This window comes from Caretta caretta, chromosome 4, assembly GCF_965140235.1.
Source record: "Caretta caretta isolate rCarCar2 chromosome 4, rCarCar1.hap1, whole genome shotgun sequence".
Classification (NCBI taxonomy): Eukaryota; Metazoa; Chordata; order Testudines; family Cheloniidae; genus Caretta; species Caretta caretta.
In genome coordinates, this window is record NC_134209.1 from 96,816,299 (window position 1) to 96,837,021 (window position 20,723).

The 20,723-nt window shown below is 41.4% G+C and overlaps 1 protein-coding gene across 2 annotated transcripts in view; it reads right to left on the bottom strand.

Annotated features, from left to right (window-relative positions):
* The window catches only part of TUSC3 (tumor suppressor candidate 3), a 287,435-nt gene that overhangs the window by 22,625 nt on the left and 244,087 nt on the right, over positions 1 to 20,723 (bottom strand). For both annotated transcript variants that reach the window (XM_048848186.2, XM_048848183.2), the window contains exon 8: positions 4,316 to 4,390. In XM_048848186.2, the coding sequence (XP_048704143.1) occupies positions 4,316 to 4,390 (75 nt within the window). The remainder of the gene's footprint in view (positions 1 to 4,315; positions 4,391 to 20,723) is intronic.

Sequence of the window (20,723 nt, forward strand, 5' to 3'; positions counted from 1 at the left end):
CTTTTGCCGCCACTGCTCCCCTTGGAAGACTATTCCAGAACTTCACTCCTCTGATGGTTAGAAACATTCGTCCTGATGGCCAGTTTATATCCATTTGTTCTTGTGTCCACATTGGTACTAAGCTTAAATAATTCCTTTCCCTCCCTGATATTTATCCCTCTGATATATTTATAGAGAGCAATCATATCAGCCTCAGCCTTCTTTTGGTTAGGCTAAACAAGCAAAGCTCCTTGAGTCTCCTTTCATAAGACAGGTTTTCCATTCCTCGGATCATCCTAGTAGCTGTTCTCTGTACCCGTTCCAGTTTGAATTTATCTTTCTTAAACATGGGAGACCAGAACTGCACACGATATTCCAGATGAGGTCTCACCAGTGCCTTGTATAACGGTACTAAAACCTCTTTATCTCTACTGGAAATACCTCACCTGATGCATCCCAAGACCGCATTAGCTTTTTTCATGGCCATATCACACTGGCGGCTCATAATCATCCTGTGACCAACCAATACTCTGAGGACCTTCTCCTTCTCTGTTACTTCCAAGTGATCCACCCCCAGTTTATAACAAAAAATCTTGTTATTAATCCCTAAATACATGACCTTGAACTTTTCACTATTAAATTTCATCCTATTACTATTACTCCAGTTTACAAAGTCATCCAGATCTTCCTGTATGACATCCCGATCCCTCTCTTCAATATTGATCCCCATCTTTTCCAATTTAGCTAATAATTCCCCATGTGGAACCATATCAAATGCCTTACTGAAATCAAGGTAAATTAGATCCACTGTCTTTGGGAGTGGAATCAAATCTGCTGCCTGGCTGTAGAGAATGAGGGACAGTGGGATGTAGTGGCCAATCCTGAGGGCCTTCTCCCTGAAGCCTTCCGCCCCTTTCTGGCATACTGGAGTGGTCTATATTGTGGTCTATAGTAGAGGGCCTGCTTATCTGCTGTGACAAAGTTCCTGCTCTACCTTGGTGGGTCTTGCGCTTATTGGCGGATTTGCTCGCCTTGAAGCTTCACGGCAGCTCTCAGCTTGGCCGTTTTTCTGAATTCACAGTCCAGTCTGACTCCTCCTGTGTCTGACCAGGAGTTGGGAGGATTTGGGGGGAACCCCGGGCCCGCCCTCTACTCCGGGTTCCAGCCTAGGGCCCTGTGGAATGCAGCTGTCTAGAGTCCCTCCTGGAACAGCTCTGCGACAGCTACAACTCCCTGGGCTACTTCCCCATGGCCTCCTCCCAACACCTTCTTTATCCTCACCATAGGTCCTTCCTCCTGGTGTCTGATAATGTTGTACACCTCAGTCCGCGTTCTCACTCTCAGCTCCTAGTGCCTCTTGTTCCCAACTCCTCACATGCACACCACAAACTGATGTGAGCTTCTTTTTAAAACCCAGGTGCTCTGATTAGTCTGCCTTAATTGATTCTAGCAGCTTCATGATTGGCTGCAGGTGTTCTAATCAGCCTGTCTTAATTGTCTCCAGAAGGTTCCTGATTGTTCTGGAACCTTCCCTGTTACCTTATCCAGGGAAAAGGGACCTACTTAGCCTGGGGCTAATATATCTGCCTTCTATTACTCTCCTATAGCCATCTGGCCCGACCCTGTCACAATGCAGAGACCTGAAGTGCTGTCTGGGGTGATGGCTGATGGCTGTCTGGGGTGGGGCTGCAGACCCCCAAGGACTTGAGTGTGGCCTTACAGTCCTCCAGTGATTTCATGGCCTCATCCATCTAATCATGAAACAAAGAGGAACCTTCAAAGTGCAGATCCTTGACTGTGGTCAGCAGATCCTGGATGCTACGTGCACAGCATCTAAGGCCACCTGGAGGACTGTTTTAGACACCAGCTTCCCTTCAAACACCAAAGTCCAGAATTCACCCTTGAATTCTCATGGGGAACTATCCACAAAGCACCCCACGACACTCCATATTTTGCCAGGATGGCCTGGTTGTTGAATATCCTCATTTTGGGGCTTGAGGTGGGAATATGATTTCCATGCCCTTCTGCTCCTCATCCCTTGCCATCAATTTCTGTTGGCCCTGATGGGTTTTCACTTGCTGCTGTCACAACTAATTAGTCCAGTACTGGGTTTGAGAAAAATTGCTTGTAGCCCATAGTTCATATCTGGTACCACCTGTTGGACTGCTTTGAAGTTGGATCTACAAATACAGAATTTGCCATAAGACCTTCACTGGCTCCAGCAGTCTCTCATTAATGCTTATCACTATGCAACCTGGTACCAATGAGTGCAATATATCAAGCAGCATATGAGGCACTTTTCTGCGCCTTTTCTATAGGGATCTCTAAATTTGCCACTACTGACAATATACGTCCTGGAAGACCATATGGTCCTCCAGTACAGCTGATGCCTAGTGCAGCAACTGGAAGTTTTGTCTGGTACCTGCTGAGAGATTTCTGACTCCTGTGATTGCAGTTCCTACAGTTCCTCTTCTGGACCATGCAGAGGGGATGGTGCTCTCCATCCACAGGGAAGTTGACCTGAACCTACAGTATGCTAGGGACGGTAGGCCCAAGACAAACTGAGGCACCCATGGCATCCATACCTTAAAGTGAAATGGCACCAGAGGCCATGGAGGCTGGGTCATGATTCTGGTATGGATCAGTACTGGCATCACAATCTTCTTGAAGCTGAGCTCCCCTACCCAGAGGAGGTGGTGTGTGTGTGTGTGTGTGAGAGAGAGAGAGAGATCCAGCTGAACCCCTGGATATGGTTGGGGATGACTGTGGGCTGTCCTCCAAGTCCAAAGATGACAGGTATCACTCTTCCTGGAGCAGGGGAGCTCTCACTGACATTCGCGACACCAGCACCAAGCCTGTGCCTTCTGTGCCTCTTCTGTGCCTCTTCTCTCCTGAGGACCTCTGTTTGGCATCCAGTCAATCCCAATGTTTTCTCCGCGCCAAGGCCAACTTAGAGAGTACCTCATTTTGAAGATGTATGGGGCACAGACCTTGAGGCCTGGGAACTGGAGTCTGAGTTCAGTCAGATGGACTTCTCCATAAGGGATGCCCTCAAGCAAGACTCCCTCAAACACTGGTTCCATTTTGAGAAATAACTTGCAGATCAAACATATACCCAGAATATGCCCCTCACCAAGGCAAAGTAGACACCTTGTTTGGCCATCATTGAGAGGCATGATGACCTTGCAAATGAGGCAGTGCTTGAAGCCCAGGGACTCGTGGTCTGCCATGCAGAACTGAAGGTGGTACTAGTCCTATTGATGACCTGTGGTCCCATTGGTCCTGAGGACGAGCTAGCTAAAGAGATAAGTAACTCTGAAAGGATCTGCTGCGACATACATCATGGCAGTAAGAAGGAACTGAGTGTGAGGCAGCTCTACCCTTTATACGCTCATTGAATGCATGAGGAAGCAAAGGATGCATACTCTGTCCCCAGTCACAGCTAACTAGAAAGTTCTCTGATGCATCTGCACTGGATGTTCACTCATCAGCAGCTGTGGAATTATATGGACTATCACTCGAACCACCACCAGAGTTATCATTATCATTAATGACTGTACATTTTTGAAGGGATGCTAAATCTTAGGCTTCAGGTCTTAAACAGTCTCTAACCATAAGCGATTAGGATGAGAACTATTTTGGAAGATTATCCCACATCTGCTTACTGCAAAGCACTGAAACATCTGGTACTGGCCAATGTTGGAGACAGGTTATTATACTGAACTAGATGAGTCTGATCCAGTATAAAATTCCTATGTTCCAATGAAAGTAAATGGGGACTCAAGATTCTAAATGCCTAAATCATTTTTGAAAACAGGACTTAGGTGCTTTTGCAACTGCTACCTTAAGTCTCACTGACTTGCAATAGGACTTAGGCTCCTATATTAATTAGGTGCTTTTGAAAATGTTACCCTTTGGCTCCTAAGTCACTTACGACTTGTCTATACACAAAAATGTCACTGCTTTAACTATACCCTTATAGTTAGAGCAGTGCAACTCACGTAGTGTGGATGCAATTATATAAGTATATAAGTGTAAAAATGTTTTATACTGGCATAGGCATTTCCATATGAGAAGATCATAAGGCTATATGGGTATAAAGTACCTTTATGCTGCTATAAATGTGTCCATACTAGGAGTCGGACTTGTATTATTTTCTAAAATAAATCACACCACTAACTGAAATAGTTATACTAGTACAAAAACTGCGTGCAGACCAGGCCTTAGGCACTTTTGAAAAATTTAACCTGCGTGGCAATTCTAACCTTTGTGTTTTCGCAAAATGCCTACAATAAGTAAAATTCAGAGATCCTACAAATTATACTAAATGACTTACTTCTCCTTTTTCCAACATCCCCTTTGGAAGTAGCAGCTTCATTCAGAAGAACCATTCCCATGGTGATAGCAGCATCTATACAGTTGTTGTTAAGGAAACAGCAGAAATATGGATGCCTCAGAAATCCATAGTGCATCTGTAAACTAAGGTTTTCATTTTATATAAACCAAAAATATCAAAAATGCTCTATTCCATAAATAGATTGCAAATTTATGCAAAACTGTAGGGAGACAAATATTTAGATGTAGTGATCATTTCCATTGTGTAAGCTGCATTTAGTAATCTACTTTGTGTGTTATTAAAGTTAGCAACATGTAGCTTTACATAAAACTCATAAAGCATTTTAGAACAGAAGTAAGATTTGAAAGATTTAAAAGGGATCAGGTTGGAGCAATGATGTTTTGTATTTATGTAATTATAAAAAAAAACATAAGCCAAACTATGTGAAATCGAGAAAGCAAAGTAATTTTGCCAGTGCAGAATGAATACTGGCAGAAAACACATGCAGTGCACATACATATAATTCTGTTAATTCATTGATTAATTGATACAAACTGAAGCAGTTGACTCCATGCAGCACACCCTCTTCAGTGCTTTCAGAGGTACAGGATCTCTATGCTGAAATACTGGTTAATATTTTGTTCATCTTAGAAAAATCTCAATCAAGAAAGTTTTTTGTCACTTGCATTTTTATTGTCTAATTACAAGCTTTACAAGTGCAAACAAGTGCATAATGATAAAACAATTTAACTAATTTAGCATGATCCTCAGCCATTCACTTAATTGTTTGAAACTATCAATGAAAAGGAATTACTACTGTACTTAACATCTGTTCTGAACGGGAGGCATGCATGAATGCTATATTGAAAGATGGAGTGCACAATACATTCTGGAAGTTGTATTTGTAATCAGCCATTTAAAGAAATAAGAAAGTCACTGGTACACTATGTACCTAAAGATATTTTTTGGCCAATATTATTTTTGCTGTAAAAAGCTTTGGTTAACTTACTTCAACAGTGTATTAGTATGTTACAATCTCGTTTATGTTTTTATTCCAAATACAGTTGAGAGTATTTTAACATCTGTTGCCCACACAGTAGCATAACACGCCTCCATCCATCTCCAGCTCTCCTCTCCTCTGAGCCCTGGCTTGTCTTGGTGCTCTATAATTGCTTCTACAAGTACCTCTTATTGAAGAGATCACTTCTACAGAGGACTTCATTAGAATATCAGTGTTTTGCAATTCTATCCACTCACTTTTCAAAATAACCTCTTGTGCTGGTACTATGCTCCTGGGAATGACAGCGAGGAGCTTGCCATCACCTCTGAAGTTACTATACTGATTTGGATAGCAAAAAGCATAACTTGCTTACATGTGTCTGGAGGGGCAACCCAATGTTAAAAGATACTTACTTCTCTAATGAGCAAGAAACAGAATATAAAACCAAAGGTAACTCTCTAATACAGTTTGTAAAAAACAATTTTATTAGTGTTACTATTCCAGGTTTAGATGTGGGAGAAGACAGACCAACTATAAAATTAAAGAGAGGAGAAATTGTTACAGACTTATGGGATAAATGTACAGCAGACATTTCAAACATGCCACATCTATGAACATCATCTGTATCTAATAACATACCATAAAGAGCTCTAAAAGGCTCCCTGGAGCCATCTATCCCTTACTGCAGTGGGTCTCAACCAGAAGTATATGCACCTCTGGTGGTATGCAGAGGTCTTTCAGGGGGTAGCAACTCATCTAGATCAGTGTTTCTCAACGTGGAGGTTGCAGCCCTTAGGGGGTCCTGGGATGGGTTTAAGGAGATCACAGGGCCGACATTACAGGGTAGCAAGCAAGGCAACTGCCCGTGGCCCCATGCCACAGGGAGCCCCACAAAGCTAAGTTACATAGTTCAGGCCTGAAGCCTGGGGTTCAGACTTCAGACAAGGCTCACTAGTGAAAAACAAGCTCAAGTATCACACTGAAATGTAAGCACAATATATATATTCCAATCAATGTATTTTATAATTATATGGTAAAAATGAGAAAGTAAGCAATTTTTCAGTAATAGTGTGCTGTGATACTTTTGTATTTTTATGTCTAATTTTGTAAGCAAGTAGTTTTTAAGGGAGGTGAAACTTGGGGCATGCGAGACAAATCAGACTCCTGAAAGTGATACAGTAATCTGGAAAGGTTAAGAACCACTGCCCTATTGATTCCATTGAATGCAGACCCTGGTATTCTTCATACTTGCCTAAGTTTTATTTCTCAAAAATAAACCATGTCTGAAGTTTTAGGTACAATACCCTATTTCAAGGGACTTAAGCACATTCTTAAGTACTTCACTGAATAAGCATGTTATTGTCTACATGCTTAAAGTGAAGCACATGCTTAAGTGTTTTGCAAAGTTCCAATTATCAACAATGGAAGAAGGGTTAATGGAAGTTGGAACTGAAAAATATTGTACGAGCCTCTACTGTATCTGTGATAATAAGCAGAAAGTATTGTAGAAATGCAAATAGCATCTGATGGGGAAAAAAACAAATTCTAACAAAGCATCAGGATTAATTCATGTCATATTTTATTATGACGACACTATATTGCTATTTGGAGATACAGCGATGGGATAAAACACTACATCTCACTTAGCTCTCTATTAACTTTGCTCATATGAAGTGGTCAACTGCTTTCAGAAACAATCAGTAAAGTGGAATTAAATTTCTGTTAAGAAAATAAATAATATTGCCAACACATAATCTCATTATGTAGATAAAGGAATTGTATTAAAGTATTAAAAGCTGCACATATTAAATACTGCAAAGTTTTCCAAATTTCAGCTTAACAAGCTTTCCCTAAGGGTGCAGAATCTGGGCTGTTTCAAAGTGAACCCTACTCGAATTATTGCTTAGCTTCTTATCTAATAACCATTGCTCTATCTAAATACAAATAGCAAAAATTAAGTTGAATTCATGTTCCAGATTTGATTGAAGCTGGAAAAAGCAAGGATATTCACAGATAAGACTGTTCTGACCTTAACTCACCTCTTTGTGCACAAGAAACAGGCAAAGAGCTTGAAGTAGTGTGAAATCTTACATTCCATACAGGCTGCAACAGGAGTGTGATAAGTAGCTGCCATTATTCAGAATTCCTTACTGTTTAATATCAGACAGCGTTACGAGGTTTTCTTCCTATTTCTTAAAAGAACAGATGTGAAAATGTCAAAAAAAAGAACATCAAAATAAAACTCTTCTGATCTAGTCCTTGAGTCTTTTGGGCCCAGTGCTTCAGCTGCTGAAAGTTTTGATTTCTTATACTGATACTGAAACAGTTCTTTGGAAATGATGTAGTGTCAACTTTTAGCTCTAGTTTTGTGCATGTACTTGCTACTCACTTTCATCCATTTGCTGAAGGTGTGTGCATTAAAAGCAGTATAAGCCATACAGTTAGAAGTTTATTTTCCTCTCCATCACATTTTGGGACTGATCCTGCTTCACTGAAGTCTTGCTTACAACACTCCTGCTAATACATCCCAGAATGGTGTTCACTTTTTTTGCAACAGCGTTACACTGTTGACTCATATTTAGCTTGTGGTCTACTGTGACCACCAGATCCCTTTCTGCAGTACTCCTTCCTAGACAGTCATTTCCCAGTTTGTATGAGTGCAACTGATTGTTCCTTCCTAAATGGAGTACTTTGCATTTGTCCTTATTGAATTTCATCCTGTTTACTTCAGACCATTTCTCCATTTTGTCCAGATCATTTTGAATTTTAATCCTGCACTTGCAACCCTTGCATCCTGTTTACTTCAGACCATTTCTCCATTTTGTCCAGATCATTTTGAATTTTAATCCTGCACTTGCAACCTTCCCAGCTTGGCATCATCCACAAACTTTATAAGTGTACTTATTGCCATTTTCTAAATCATTGATTTGAAGATATTGAACAGAACTGGACCCAGAACTGATCCCTGCGGAACCCCACTTGTTATGCCCTTCCAGCATGACTCTGAACAATGGATAACTGCTCTCTGGGAATGGTTTTCCAACCAGTTCTGCACCCACCTTACAGTAGTTCCATCTAGACTGCATTTCCATAGTTTATTTATGAAAGGTCATGCGAGACAATATCAAAAGCTTTACTAAAATCAAGATATACCATGTCTACCGCTTCTCCCCATTCACAAGTCTTGTTACCTTGTTAAAGAAAGCTATCAGGTTGGTTTGACACGATTTGTTTTTGACAAATATATGCTGACTGTTACATATCACCTTATTATCTTCTAGATGTTTGCAAACGGATTGCTTAATTATTTGCTCCATTATCTTTCTGGGTAAAGTAGTTAGGCTGACTGGTCTGTAATTCCTGGGTTGTCCTTATTTCCCTTTTAATAGATGGGCACTATATTTGCCTTTTTCCAGTTTTCTGGAATCTCTCCCGTCTTCCCTGACTTTTCAAAGACAATTGCTAATGGCTCAGATATTTCTTCAGTCAGCTCCTTGAGTAATCTTGGATGCATTTCATCAGGCCCTGGTGACTTCAAGACATCTAATTTTTCCAAAAAAGAAAAGGAGTACTTGTGGCACCTTAGAGACTAACCAATTTATTTGAGCATGAGCTTTCGTGAGCTACAGCTCACTTCATCAGATGTTTACCGTGGAAACTGCAGCAGACTTTATATACACACAGAGAATATGAAACAATACCTCCTCCCACCCCACTGTGCCATTTACAACGCACACTTTGCTTCTCTACAAAAGAAAAAAGACACTAAACTTTCTAAACTACTACATGCTACAAGGGGCCACAGCAATGGTTCCCTCACCCCACCTAGCAATATTGTTAACCTATCCAACTATGCTCTCAGCCCAGCAGAAGCAGCTGTTCTATCTCGGGGCCTCTCCTTCTGCCCCTCCACCCCCACGAACATGATACAGTTCTGTGGTGACCTAGAATCCTATTTTCGACGTCTCCGTCTCAAGGAATATTTCCAAAATACCTCTGAACAACATACTAATCCACAGAGGTCTCCCTGCCAACACTACAGAAAGAGGGATTCTAGATGGACTCCTCCTGAAGGTCGAAACAGCAGACTGGACTTCTACATAGAGTGCTTCCGCCGACGTGCACGGGCTGAAATTGTGGAAAAGCAGCATCACTTGCCCCATAACCTCAGCCATGCGGAACGCAATGCCATCCACAGCCTCAGAAACAACTCTGACATCATAATCAAAAAGGCTGACAAAGGAGGTGCTGTTATCATCATGAATAGGTCGGAATATGAACAAGAGGCTGCTCGGCAGCTCTCCAACACGAGTTTCTACAAGCCATTACCCTATGATCCCACTGAGAGTTACCAAAAGCAACTACAGCATTTGCTCAAGAAACTTCCTGAAAAAGCACAAGATCAAATCCGCACAGACACACCCCTGGAACCCCGACCTGGGATATTCTATCTACTACCCAAGATCCATAAACCTGGAAATCCTGGGCGCCCCATCATCTCAGGCATTGGCACCCTGACAGCAGGATTGTCTGGCTATGTAGACTCCCTCCTCAGGCCCTACGCTACCAGCACTCCCAGCTACCTTCGAGACACCACTGACTTCCTAAGGAAACTTCAATCCATCGGTGATCTTCCTGATAACACCATCCTGGCTACTATGGATGTAGAAGCCCTCTACACCAACATTCCACACAAAGATGGACTACAAGCCGTCAAGAACACTATCCCCGATAATGTCACGGCTAACCTGGTGGCTGAACTTTGTGACTTTGTCCTTACCCATAACTATTTCACATTTGGGGACAATGTATACCTTCAGATCAGCGGCACTGCTATGGGTACCCGCATGGCCCCACAGTATGCCAACATTTTTATGGCTGATTTAGAACAACGCTTCCTCAGCTCTCGTCCCCTAAAGCCCCTACTCTACTTGCGCTATATTGATGACATCTTCATCATCTGGACCCATGGAAAAGAAGCCCTTGAGGAATTCCACCACGATTTCAACAATTTCCATCCCACCACCAACCTCAGCCTGGTCCAGTCCACACAAGAGATCCACTTCCTGGACACTACAGTGCTAATAAACAATGGCCACATAAACACCACCCTATACCGGAAACCTACTGACCGCTATTCCTACCTGCATGCCTCCAGCTTTCACCCTGACCATACCACACGATCCATCGTCTACAGCCAAGCTCTGCGATACAACCGCATTTGCTCCAACCCCTCAGACAGAGACAAACACCTACAAGATCTCTGTCAAGCTTTCTTACAACTACAATACCCACCTGCAGAAGTAAAGAAACAGATTGATAGAGCCAGAAGAGTTCCCAGAAGTTACCTACTACAGGACAGGCCTAACAAAGAAAATAACAGAACACCACTAGCCGTCACCTTCAGCCCCCAACTAAAACCCCTCCAACGCATTATTAAGGATCTACAACCTATCCTAAAGGATGACCCAACACTCTCACAAGTCTTGGGAGACAGGCCAGTCCTTGCCTACAGACAGCCCCACAACCTGAAGCAAATACTCACCAACAACCACATACCACACAACAGAACCACTAACCCAGGAACTTATCCTTGCAACAAAGCCCGTTGCCAATTGTGCCCACATATCTATTCAGGGGACACCATCACAGGGCCTAATAACATCAGCCACACTATCAGAGGCTCGTTCACCTGCACATCCACCAATGTGATATATGCCATCATGTGCCAGCAATGCCCCTCTGCCATGTACATTGGTCAAACTGGACAGTCTCTACGTAAAAGAATAAATGGACACAAATCAGATGTCAAGAATTATAACATTCATAAACCAGTCGGAGAACACTTCAATCTCTCTGGTCACGCAATCACAGACATGAAGGTCGCTATCTTAAAACAAAAAAACTTCAAATCCAGACTCCAGCGAGAAACTGCTGAATTGGAATTCATTTGCAAATTGGATACTATTAATTTAGGCTTAAATAGAGACTGGGAGTGGCTAAGTCATTATGCAAGGTAGCCTGTTTCTTCTTGTTTTTTCCTACCCCCCCCCCCCCCCAGATGTTCTGGTTTAACTTGGATTTAAACTTGGAGAGTGGTCAGTTTAGATGAGCTATTACCAGCAGGAGAGTGAGTTTGTGTGTGTATGGGGGTGGGGGGGATGTGAGAAAACCTTGATCTATGCAGGAAATAGCCCTACTTGATTATGTAAAGAGTTGTCACTTTGGATGGGCTAGCACCAGCAGGAGAGTGAATTTGTGTGGGGGGTGGAGGGTGAGAAAACCTGGATTTGTGCTGGAAATGGCCCACCTGTTGATCACTTTAGATAAGCTATTACCAGCAGGACAGTGGGGTGGGAGGAGGTATTGTTTCATATTCTCTGTGTGTATATAAAGTCTGCTGCAGTTTCCACGGTAAACATCTGATGAAGTGAGCTGTAGCTCACGAAAGCTCATGCTCAAATAAATTGGTTAGTCTCTAAGGTGCCACAAGTACTCCTTTTCTTTTTGCGAATACAGACTAACACGGCTGTTCCTCTGAAACCTAATTTTTCCAAGTAATTTTTAACTTGTTCTTTCCCTATTTTAGCCTCTTCTCATCCTACCTCATTGTCACTGGCATTCGTTACGTCAGATGTCCAATCACTACCAACCTTCTTGGTGAAAACCAAAACAAAGAAGTCATTAAGCACATCTGCCATTTCCACATTTTTTGTTATTTCCCACCCCTCATTGAGTAACGGGCCTATCCTGTCCTTGGTCTTCCTCTTGCTTTAATATATTGGCAGAATGTTTTCTTTGTTACCCTTTATGTCTCTAGCTAGGTTGATCTCATTTTGTGCCTTGGCCTTTCAAATTTTGTCCCTACATACTTACGTTATTTGTTTATATTCATCCTTTGTAATTTAATGTAGTTTCCACTTTTTGTAGGACTCTTTTTTGATTTTTAGATCGTTGAAAATATCCTGGTTAAGTTAGGGTGGTCTCTTGACATACTTCCTATATTTCCTACGCAGTGGGATGGTTTCTTCTCGTGCCCTTAATAGTGTCTCTTTGAAAAACTGCCATCTTCACTTGTTTTTTCCCCTTAGACTTGTTTCCCATGGGATCTTACCTACCAACTCCCTGAATTTGCTAAAGTCTGCCTTCTTGAAATCCATTGTCTTTACTTTGCTGTTCTCCCTTCTACCATTACTGAGAATCATGAACTATATCATTTCATGATCACTTTCACCCAAGCTGCCTTCCACTTTCAAATTCTTAACCAGTTCCTCCATATTTCTAAAGCAGAGTATGGAATGAACCAAGAAAGATTAAACAAAAAGGGCTGGAGACAAAGATGCCACTGGTGTTTCTGCTCCAGTCTTCTTTTTACAAATGAAATGACTGGTGGTGTTTCTGTCCTTGTACTATTAGGTCTGGTAAGGGGTGATACCTGCTTAACCAGATACAGCGCACACTGAGAGACCCAGCAGTGCTTTTAGTATCTTTAACTTTAGCTTGGTCAGAAAAACAAATAAAGGATTGAGGGGGGGACAATTTTTTCCAGGAGCCCCAGGGAGAGTCTGTCTAGGTTCCAGAAAGTTGGACCAGGGGATTCAGCCAATGAATAAATGAGTCATGGCCAAAACAAAAAAAATACTGTAGTTTTTTCGTGTGGCCCACCAACCTCCCACCACAAAACAAAGTCTTACATAGTCACTACTAACAAACAAAAACTGAAAAAGAATTACAGTGCCCATCAGCAAGTACTCTTTCTAGAACAGAAGTTCCAGTTTCCTTGTCTCCTTTTACTTTTATTCCATTTTTCTACAGTTAGGAAAAACAGTTATTGATAGGAGAATCTCACTTTTGTGCAAAGCAGAATGCTCTTTGGGTGAGGTAATGTCAAGAGAGTTCTTTTGCTGTGGATCTTTAGCCAGCCTTATTTGTTGATTTTTTTCAGCCTCACATCATTGCTTTTTAAGCTTCACTTGCATTGTTACCTTTTTGCTTCAGCTGTTGCTTTTTAGCTGCAGTCAATATTGTTGAGTTTAGGCTTCACATGGCTGCCTTTTAGCTTCAATGACAGTAGCTTCACATCATCACATTTTAGCATTGGGCACATCATTTACTTTAACTCCACGACGATGAGTGAAAAATTCAATCATACTGAATTGTGGTTTCAGTGATATCACTGGCTTCATAACACAGAATATTAGCTTCTGTCATTATTTTCAGCCCTTATTTCCAACATTATTTTCTAGGTCATCTTGCTTTTTTAAAAAAAAATATGAAAAAAAATATAAGAATGTCAATTCTACCTAGGAAAACACTTCTCTACAATATAATTTCCTTCTAACACAATAGAATTTAAGTTTTTGTAGTCATTTATGTATCTCTTGGACAGTTTTCCATCACAAGCTGCTTAGATTTTCTTGGGTTTTTTTAATCTTCTTTACAGTGCATCGCAGAAATGTAACATTCAGCTAATTTTGCTAGAATATACAGACTGATATGCCTAGCAATAGTTCCAAATTCCAATTTTCACAGTTTTGGATAAATATACCTCTGCATAGTGTTTTGTTTTGTTGGGGGATTTTTTGGTGTAAAATCCAGTGTAATCTTTTCCTCTACACATTTCTAATTTAAAATGGTTTAAATTTTACATATTTTTAAAGATCCTGATACCCATTTTTCCCAGTGGATAGAATCTGCTCACAGCAACTAACAAGACATTGTTCAGTAAGTACAGTGAAAAATGGTACTGAAAAGTTTCATACTGGAGGAGAAATAGCTTTCTATTGGGATAACAATAATAAGCAGGTTCACCTACAAAATCCAGGGGAAAAAGATTAATTCAAATAGTAAGGGTTTGTATTTGAACAGACACCCCAAAATAAGGATGTCAAGTAAAAAATATCTGGAGTATAGAAATAATATGGGACAGCATCCACAAATGCCTTGGAGTGTACAGAGACCATTAACCTTATTAGTAATAAGCTTTAGATAGTTTCTATCATCATGCTCTAATAGACAATGCCATAACCATTAATTTCACCCAAACTGCGCAAGAGAAGGAGAACAGGATGGGTCAGAGCAGTGGTTCCCAAACTTGTTCTGCCACTCGTGCAGGGAAAGCCCCTGGCGGGCCGGGCCGGTTTGTTTACCTGCCCCGTCCGCAGGTTCTGCCAATTGCGGCTCCCAGTGGCCGCGGTTCGCCGCTCCAGGCCAATGGGAGCTGCTGGAAGCGGCGCGGGCCGAGGGACATACTGGCCGCCACTCCTGTTCTATTCCTGTTCTATCCCCTGTTCTATCCCCGGCAAAAGCAGCATACAGACAGAAACAGACCCTTTGTTTTTCTCCCTCCTCCCAGCTTTTGAAAGTGTCTTGTCTCCTCATTGGTCATTTTGGTCAGGTACCAGCAAGGTTACCTTTAGCTTCTTAACCCTTTACAGGTGAGAGGATTTTTCCTCTGGCCAGGAGGGATTTTAAAGGGGTTTACCCTTCCCTTTATATTTATGACACATGGACACACAGGTAACTTACACCAAATGGCATTCTTGAATTTGTCACTCTTCAGAAAATTGTGAAAACAGGCATCTTTGCAAGCTTCTGTTACATGTATTTAGTGTTACTAAATGGTTACAATACTGAGTGACAGCATCCAAGAAACAGGAAGTGCTAAACAGAGAGCACACAAAGTGACTCACTAGGGCTAGTTTAAACTAAATCAACCAACATGTGGGTAACTACACAAAACAAGCAACTAGTTTGCTTGAACATAGCTGGTCTCTCCAAATACTTCTTGATAATCAAAGTTTTGTTGGGAAAGACAACTGAACAGTTATCATCAGGCTTAGATGGCTCCATGAATACCCGGTTTTATTCAGGTTTTAGAGTGGTAGCCGTGTTAGTCTGTATCAGCAAAAACGGCAAGGAGTCCTTGTGGCACCTTAGAGACTAATAAATTTATTTGGGCATAAGCTTTCGTGGGCTAAAACCCACTTCATCAGCAGCTAAAAGTTAACAACATTCTGAGATTCAAGTTCATTGTTTAAAATATTTTAGTCACCTGGAAAACCAAAGGTTTTTATTTTGAATAAGTATATAATAAAGAAAGAGGTTCTTGCAGTACATTGCTGTGGCAAATATTCTTATTTCAGTATGCGTGGGATTTTTGGTAGTAATAACAAATACCTTTTAACTGTTATTTTAATATGTTTTTTCTTTAAAAAAACCCCCAAAACCCAATATTAGAATGACTTCAAATGTAAGATTACAATATTTTAGGCACCATTACTGGTTTTGTAAAGGGCAATGTTTGTTTCACAATATTGAAAAGATTATTGCTAATAAATTGTGAAGAGCAATTAGCTTACAGTATTTATTATTGGATTTTGTAATTATAGAATACATTTAAGAAGTATTAAATGACAATTGAAGTGGCATAAGTCTACAAATCTGGAAGATAACCCCTTGTACACAGACAAACTACCAGCCACGAACCTCAGAAGACCTGGGTGATAAATCTGGTTATGGTCACAATCAAGTTAATTTGGCAGGTTCAGTAAGCCTGTTTCTCCACTTTGTCATACTCATTTTTAAACCTGTGTAATTCTATTGAAGTTAATTGAGTTACACAGGTGGAAGACCATGTAATGTGTTTGAGGGATTCACATGTAGTTCTTAGTGGACATAAATCTACATCACAAAATCACTGCCTCAATTATCAATAGTTCTTCCAGTACATAAATGTTGCATACTGGGATTGACGTGTATCAGCAGATTTTGTAGAGAATGCAAGAAGTGATCTTCTTGTAATATGACTATTATCTGTCTAGTATGCCTTACATTTGAAGAGATCTAGCCTCTTCCAATCCTTGTCATATGGGGTTGTCCTGGAATGATGCTGTTTTCCCTTCGCATTTACTGCATTAACCACGAGGGAATTTTGGATAAGGTGTGAGAAAAAAGTCCATATCTTTTGTAGGGACATAGTACTTCTTATCAGCCCACTTACATGTCAGAGGTATTGAGGCTGGGATCAGCCAGACCACCTTGGATGGGTCTAATATGGACTTGTTGACCAGGAATGCGATTTTAGCCAATGTGGACGTATGCAATATGTCCAGAAGCTTGTGGTTCTCACACTTCCTCCAATGGGATCTGTAGAGACTGTTATTCTTCTAAACAGGTCTTGAAATTGTTTAAAGTCATTAGCAGACCTGGGTGGTGGTAGCATGATTGCCTCATCGGGTGAAGATGAGGAGATGTTGGTTGGTGGTTTGACTTCTTCCTCCGGACCTTCATCGTGTTCCTCAAAAGGTTCTACCTCAGATTTGGGAGGCCTGTTTACAGAGGAGGACTGAAAAAGTCTGAGTTCCTCTGAATAATGGGCAGTTTGGGAAACTGCTGCCTGTATGCGGCCCAGGATCTCAATGGGGTGAGTGTGGGGGCATAGACATAGGGTCGCATCCATGGGTGCCCTACCAAGGTCCTGGGTTTGTTCTGGTCTCCTGGTACTGAGGGTATGCCTAATGTTTATGTTGTGCAGCTCCTGGTATGGGGGGGGTTGCTTGGTGTAACTGAGTAAGACTTTTTATCCTCTTCCTCCTCCTCACTTAAGAAGTGGTGGGGGGGAGGGGTAGATAGTGATGGGGAGTGGCGGAGTATCAGTTGCATCTGGGGAAAAGGCATGTACTGCTGGTAACTCAGTACGGAGGAGGTGCAACTCCAGGGTTTCAGAGACAAGCAGGTCTCTCAGAAACCTGAACTTCTGTGGTACCAGCATCATCTGTGCCATGGGCAGCCCTTGCATTAGTGCCGTGAAAGGTCTAGGAATCAGTGCAGATGTTGTCAGTGTCGACTGTGCAGAGTTCAGTCTGCATTCTCCCAAATGGCCAGAAGCTGGTGCTGAAGTCTTCACTGGTGCTGAAGCCCTCAGTGCCATAAGTTTAGTCAGAGCGGCAGGTGCTGATTTTTGAGGCTTTGGGGCTCTCTTTGCCAGTATTATCTGACAGTACTGTCATATGTGGTCCTGCCCTCTTAGGGCCCTTGTACTTATCAGTACAGTAGTGCTGGGGTACTGGAGGTCCCAGGGCAGTCACCAGAGCTAAAACTCATTGCGAAAGATGTGAAAGCTACAGACCTTGGGGGGAACCCTTTTCTCTCCTTGGTGGGTGAGCTCAGGATCCGTTTCTTCACATCTTTACAAAAGTCTTTGGCATTTTACAGCACGCAACAAGTCCAGGGCAGGAGATGACTGTGCCAGCAGTGACCGCTACCCAGGAGAGGCACTGGGGCCAGGGCTTGAGTCTGGCCATAGTGCACTCTCCATCATTAAAATTTTTAACTTCAGGTCACAGTTTTTGGATCTGTGCCTTTAAGTTGAAGCAACTGGCGCACTTCTGTGGTACATGCTCCTCTCCCATGCTTCAAGAAGGATGTGGATAAATTGGAGAGAGTCCAGCGAAGGGCAACAAAAATGATTAGGGGTCTGGAACACATGAGTTATGAGGAGAGGCTGAGGGAGCTGGGATTGTTTAGCCTGCAGAAGAGAAGAATGAGGGGGGATTTGATAGCTGCTTTCAACTACCTGAAAGGGGGTTCCAAAGAGGATGGCTCTAGACTGTTCTCAATGGTAGCAGATGACAGAACGAGGAGTAATGGTCTCAAGTTGCAGTGGGGGAGGTTTAGATTGGATATTAGGAAAAACTTTTTCACTAAGAGGGTGGTGAAACACTGGAATGCGTTACCTAGGGAGGTGGTAGAATCTCCTTCCTTAGAGGTTTTTAAGGTCAGGCTTGACAAAGCCCTGGCTGGGATGATTTAACTGGGAATTGGTCCTGCTTCGAGCAGGGGGTTGGACTAGATGACCTTCTGGGGTCCCTTCCAACCCTGATATTCTATGATTCTATGATTCTATGAAATGAATCATGAGTGACTGTCACTTATGGGGATGGCCTCACGGCAGGTGAGGCACCTCTTAAACCCAGGGGATCCAAGCATAACCTGCGTAAGGGGAACTTCCATGTAGGGAAAAATGTAGAAAAATTACTATTCTAACCTAAGGAGTAACAGGGAGGAAAGAAAAAAAGAAGTTTCCAGGAGGGGAATGAAAATTAAAGAAATGGAAATGGCTATCAACTATATACTTTAAATGGAAATGCTTAGACTGCTAAGGGCACTAAGACTTTCCTATGAAGGGCTCTGCTAAAGATTCTGTCCCATACAAAGGGTGGCTGAGAAGGAACTCAGGGTGATTGTCCACACAGCGCTATATAGCTGTTGCTTGTGACATGAGACAGAGAGAAGCACATGTATGACTCAACGGGCACTGCTAGCAGAGATCTCCGATCCTAGATGCAGGGATGCAAGCACACCTAAAATGGAGCACTCAAAGGGGTTCGCTACTCGAAGAATTTATTATTAAAACTTGAAAAGGCTCAGAAATTTAAAAAAAATTGTGAATTTACATGATTTTATTACTTTCAACTTTCTAGCTATACTGTTGCTACTGTCTCTGACATCAGGCACACAGGGACAGGATAGACAGATGATGACTGGAGTAAGAAATTGGAAAAGAACAAATTAAAAATTTGACCCTCTTGTAAAAAATATAGAAAGACAATTCTTTGGACTTAGAAGGTTTAGTGCAAGATTTGCAGAACCCATTAAATGAAAAGTTTTCTTCCGCTTTATTTTTGGTATTACAGTAATACTGGATAAAATTGGATTTCTTTTAACATGGGTGTGTTATGATGGTTCCCTTTATTCTGAAGTCCCCCCTTGTAATTGGTTAAAGGTTATATATATACACTCAACCACCCACCCACCCTTTATAAAGAAGATATGCACAACACTAACAAGAAATAACCTACAGTGCTGTTAACAATGGTGGAAACCCACACTAGGGTCATGTAGTTCAAAGGCAAGAAACCTGGCAGAGCTGTTCATTTATTGTATGACTATGGGTAAGACACTTGACCTCCTTGTGCTTCAGTCAACTCAGCTGGAAAATTGAAAAAGCAGGATCTCAGTGAAAAGCAGATGCTACATCTGAGCCAAGATATTCGGAGGAAATACATTACAAATAATAAATATATAAAAAATCAGGTCAGTGTTTCACAATAATTAGTTACTCAACTATCCCTTTTAATTTTTTTATAAGAACGGTTATTCGATGCACTCTTCCAAACTAGTTTGAGAAATTACAAAGAATCTATAAAAATGTCACTCCTAATGCTGTTGAATGAAATCATTAATATGGTAATCATGAGTTTGCTGAGAGTGACTTATCCATTTTCTGTGCAGTCAGAGAATCTCCATTTCAGTGGCCCTAGTTAAAGAGTTTTCATTTATTTTTTATTTGTATTGCAGTACTGCCTAGAGGTCCTAAATAGAGGGCCATTGTGCTACATGCTGTACAAACATTCAGTAAGACACAGTCCCTGCCCTGAAGAGTTTGCACTCAAATTTAAGAATATTAAAAAAGGAGAATGTGGGGAAGGGAAATATGGGTAACAGTAATAAGATTGCACACAGCAATCTCTTTTAAGCATTCTGGTAGTGCTGGGATTTGAAGGAAGAGAAGGACAGTGACTTTACAGATCAGTTCAAGAACAGCATTTCAGGTGTAAGGTTATTATGGAAGAAAGCATGAAGAAGCTTGTTGGATAAGGGCCTAACCAGGCTACTTCAATTTAAATATGAAATAAAATGTAATTAATAAAGCTACCAGGAAAACCAAAACGAAAAAAAAATATTTGAACTTTGTCCATTGTATACTCCCTTAAAAATGTAATTAAATTCAAATGATGCTGGAGAGAAAAAAGACAAAAGGAACTGTTAATTATATGACATAAGAAAGATTTAATCTAACAACCCAGAAAAATCAACTGTTACCTCTTTAAAGTGACATATTATTTATATGGAATATTTATATAAACAAACATACATGACCCTTTGTAGTTCACTGCAATATCTATTCCTGTGAGGCACTGAATGAAAAACAACAAAAGGATAATTTTACTGTAAAGTGCATGGTGGGTAAAAACTACTTCTCTCTGTAACCCTGTACAGCTTTTCTCAATTCCCAACTTCTCCCTCCCCAGTCTAACTCTTACTCTGTCATTAATTCCTTTACTGCCTCTCCTCCAGTTCCATACCAATTCACTCTTTGGTGAATGAGGGATTCAGCAGTTGATTCCATCATCCTAGCCTGTTCCCTCTCAGCTCAGAGCCCCCCAAAGCCCTATTACCTCATCCAATTCAACGCCTCCCCCAACCCTCAGAAACAACTCCCCCACACTTCTATTCAGCGAGATTGAGAACACTCTTTTTCCTACCTGATCTCTCTAGCTCAAAACAGCCCTGCCAGCTCTGAATCCTCTTCCATGTAACAATCTCAGCCTCTGTACAACTCCT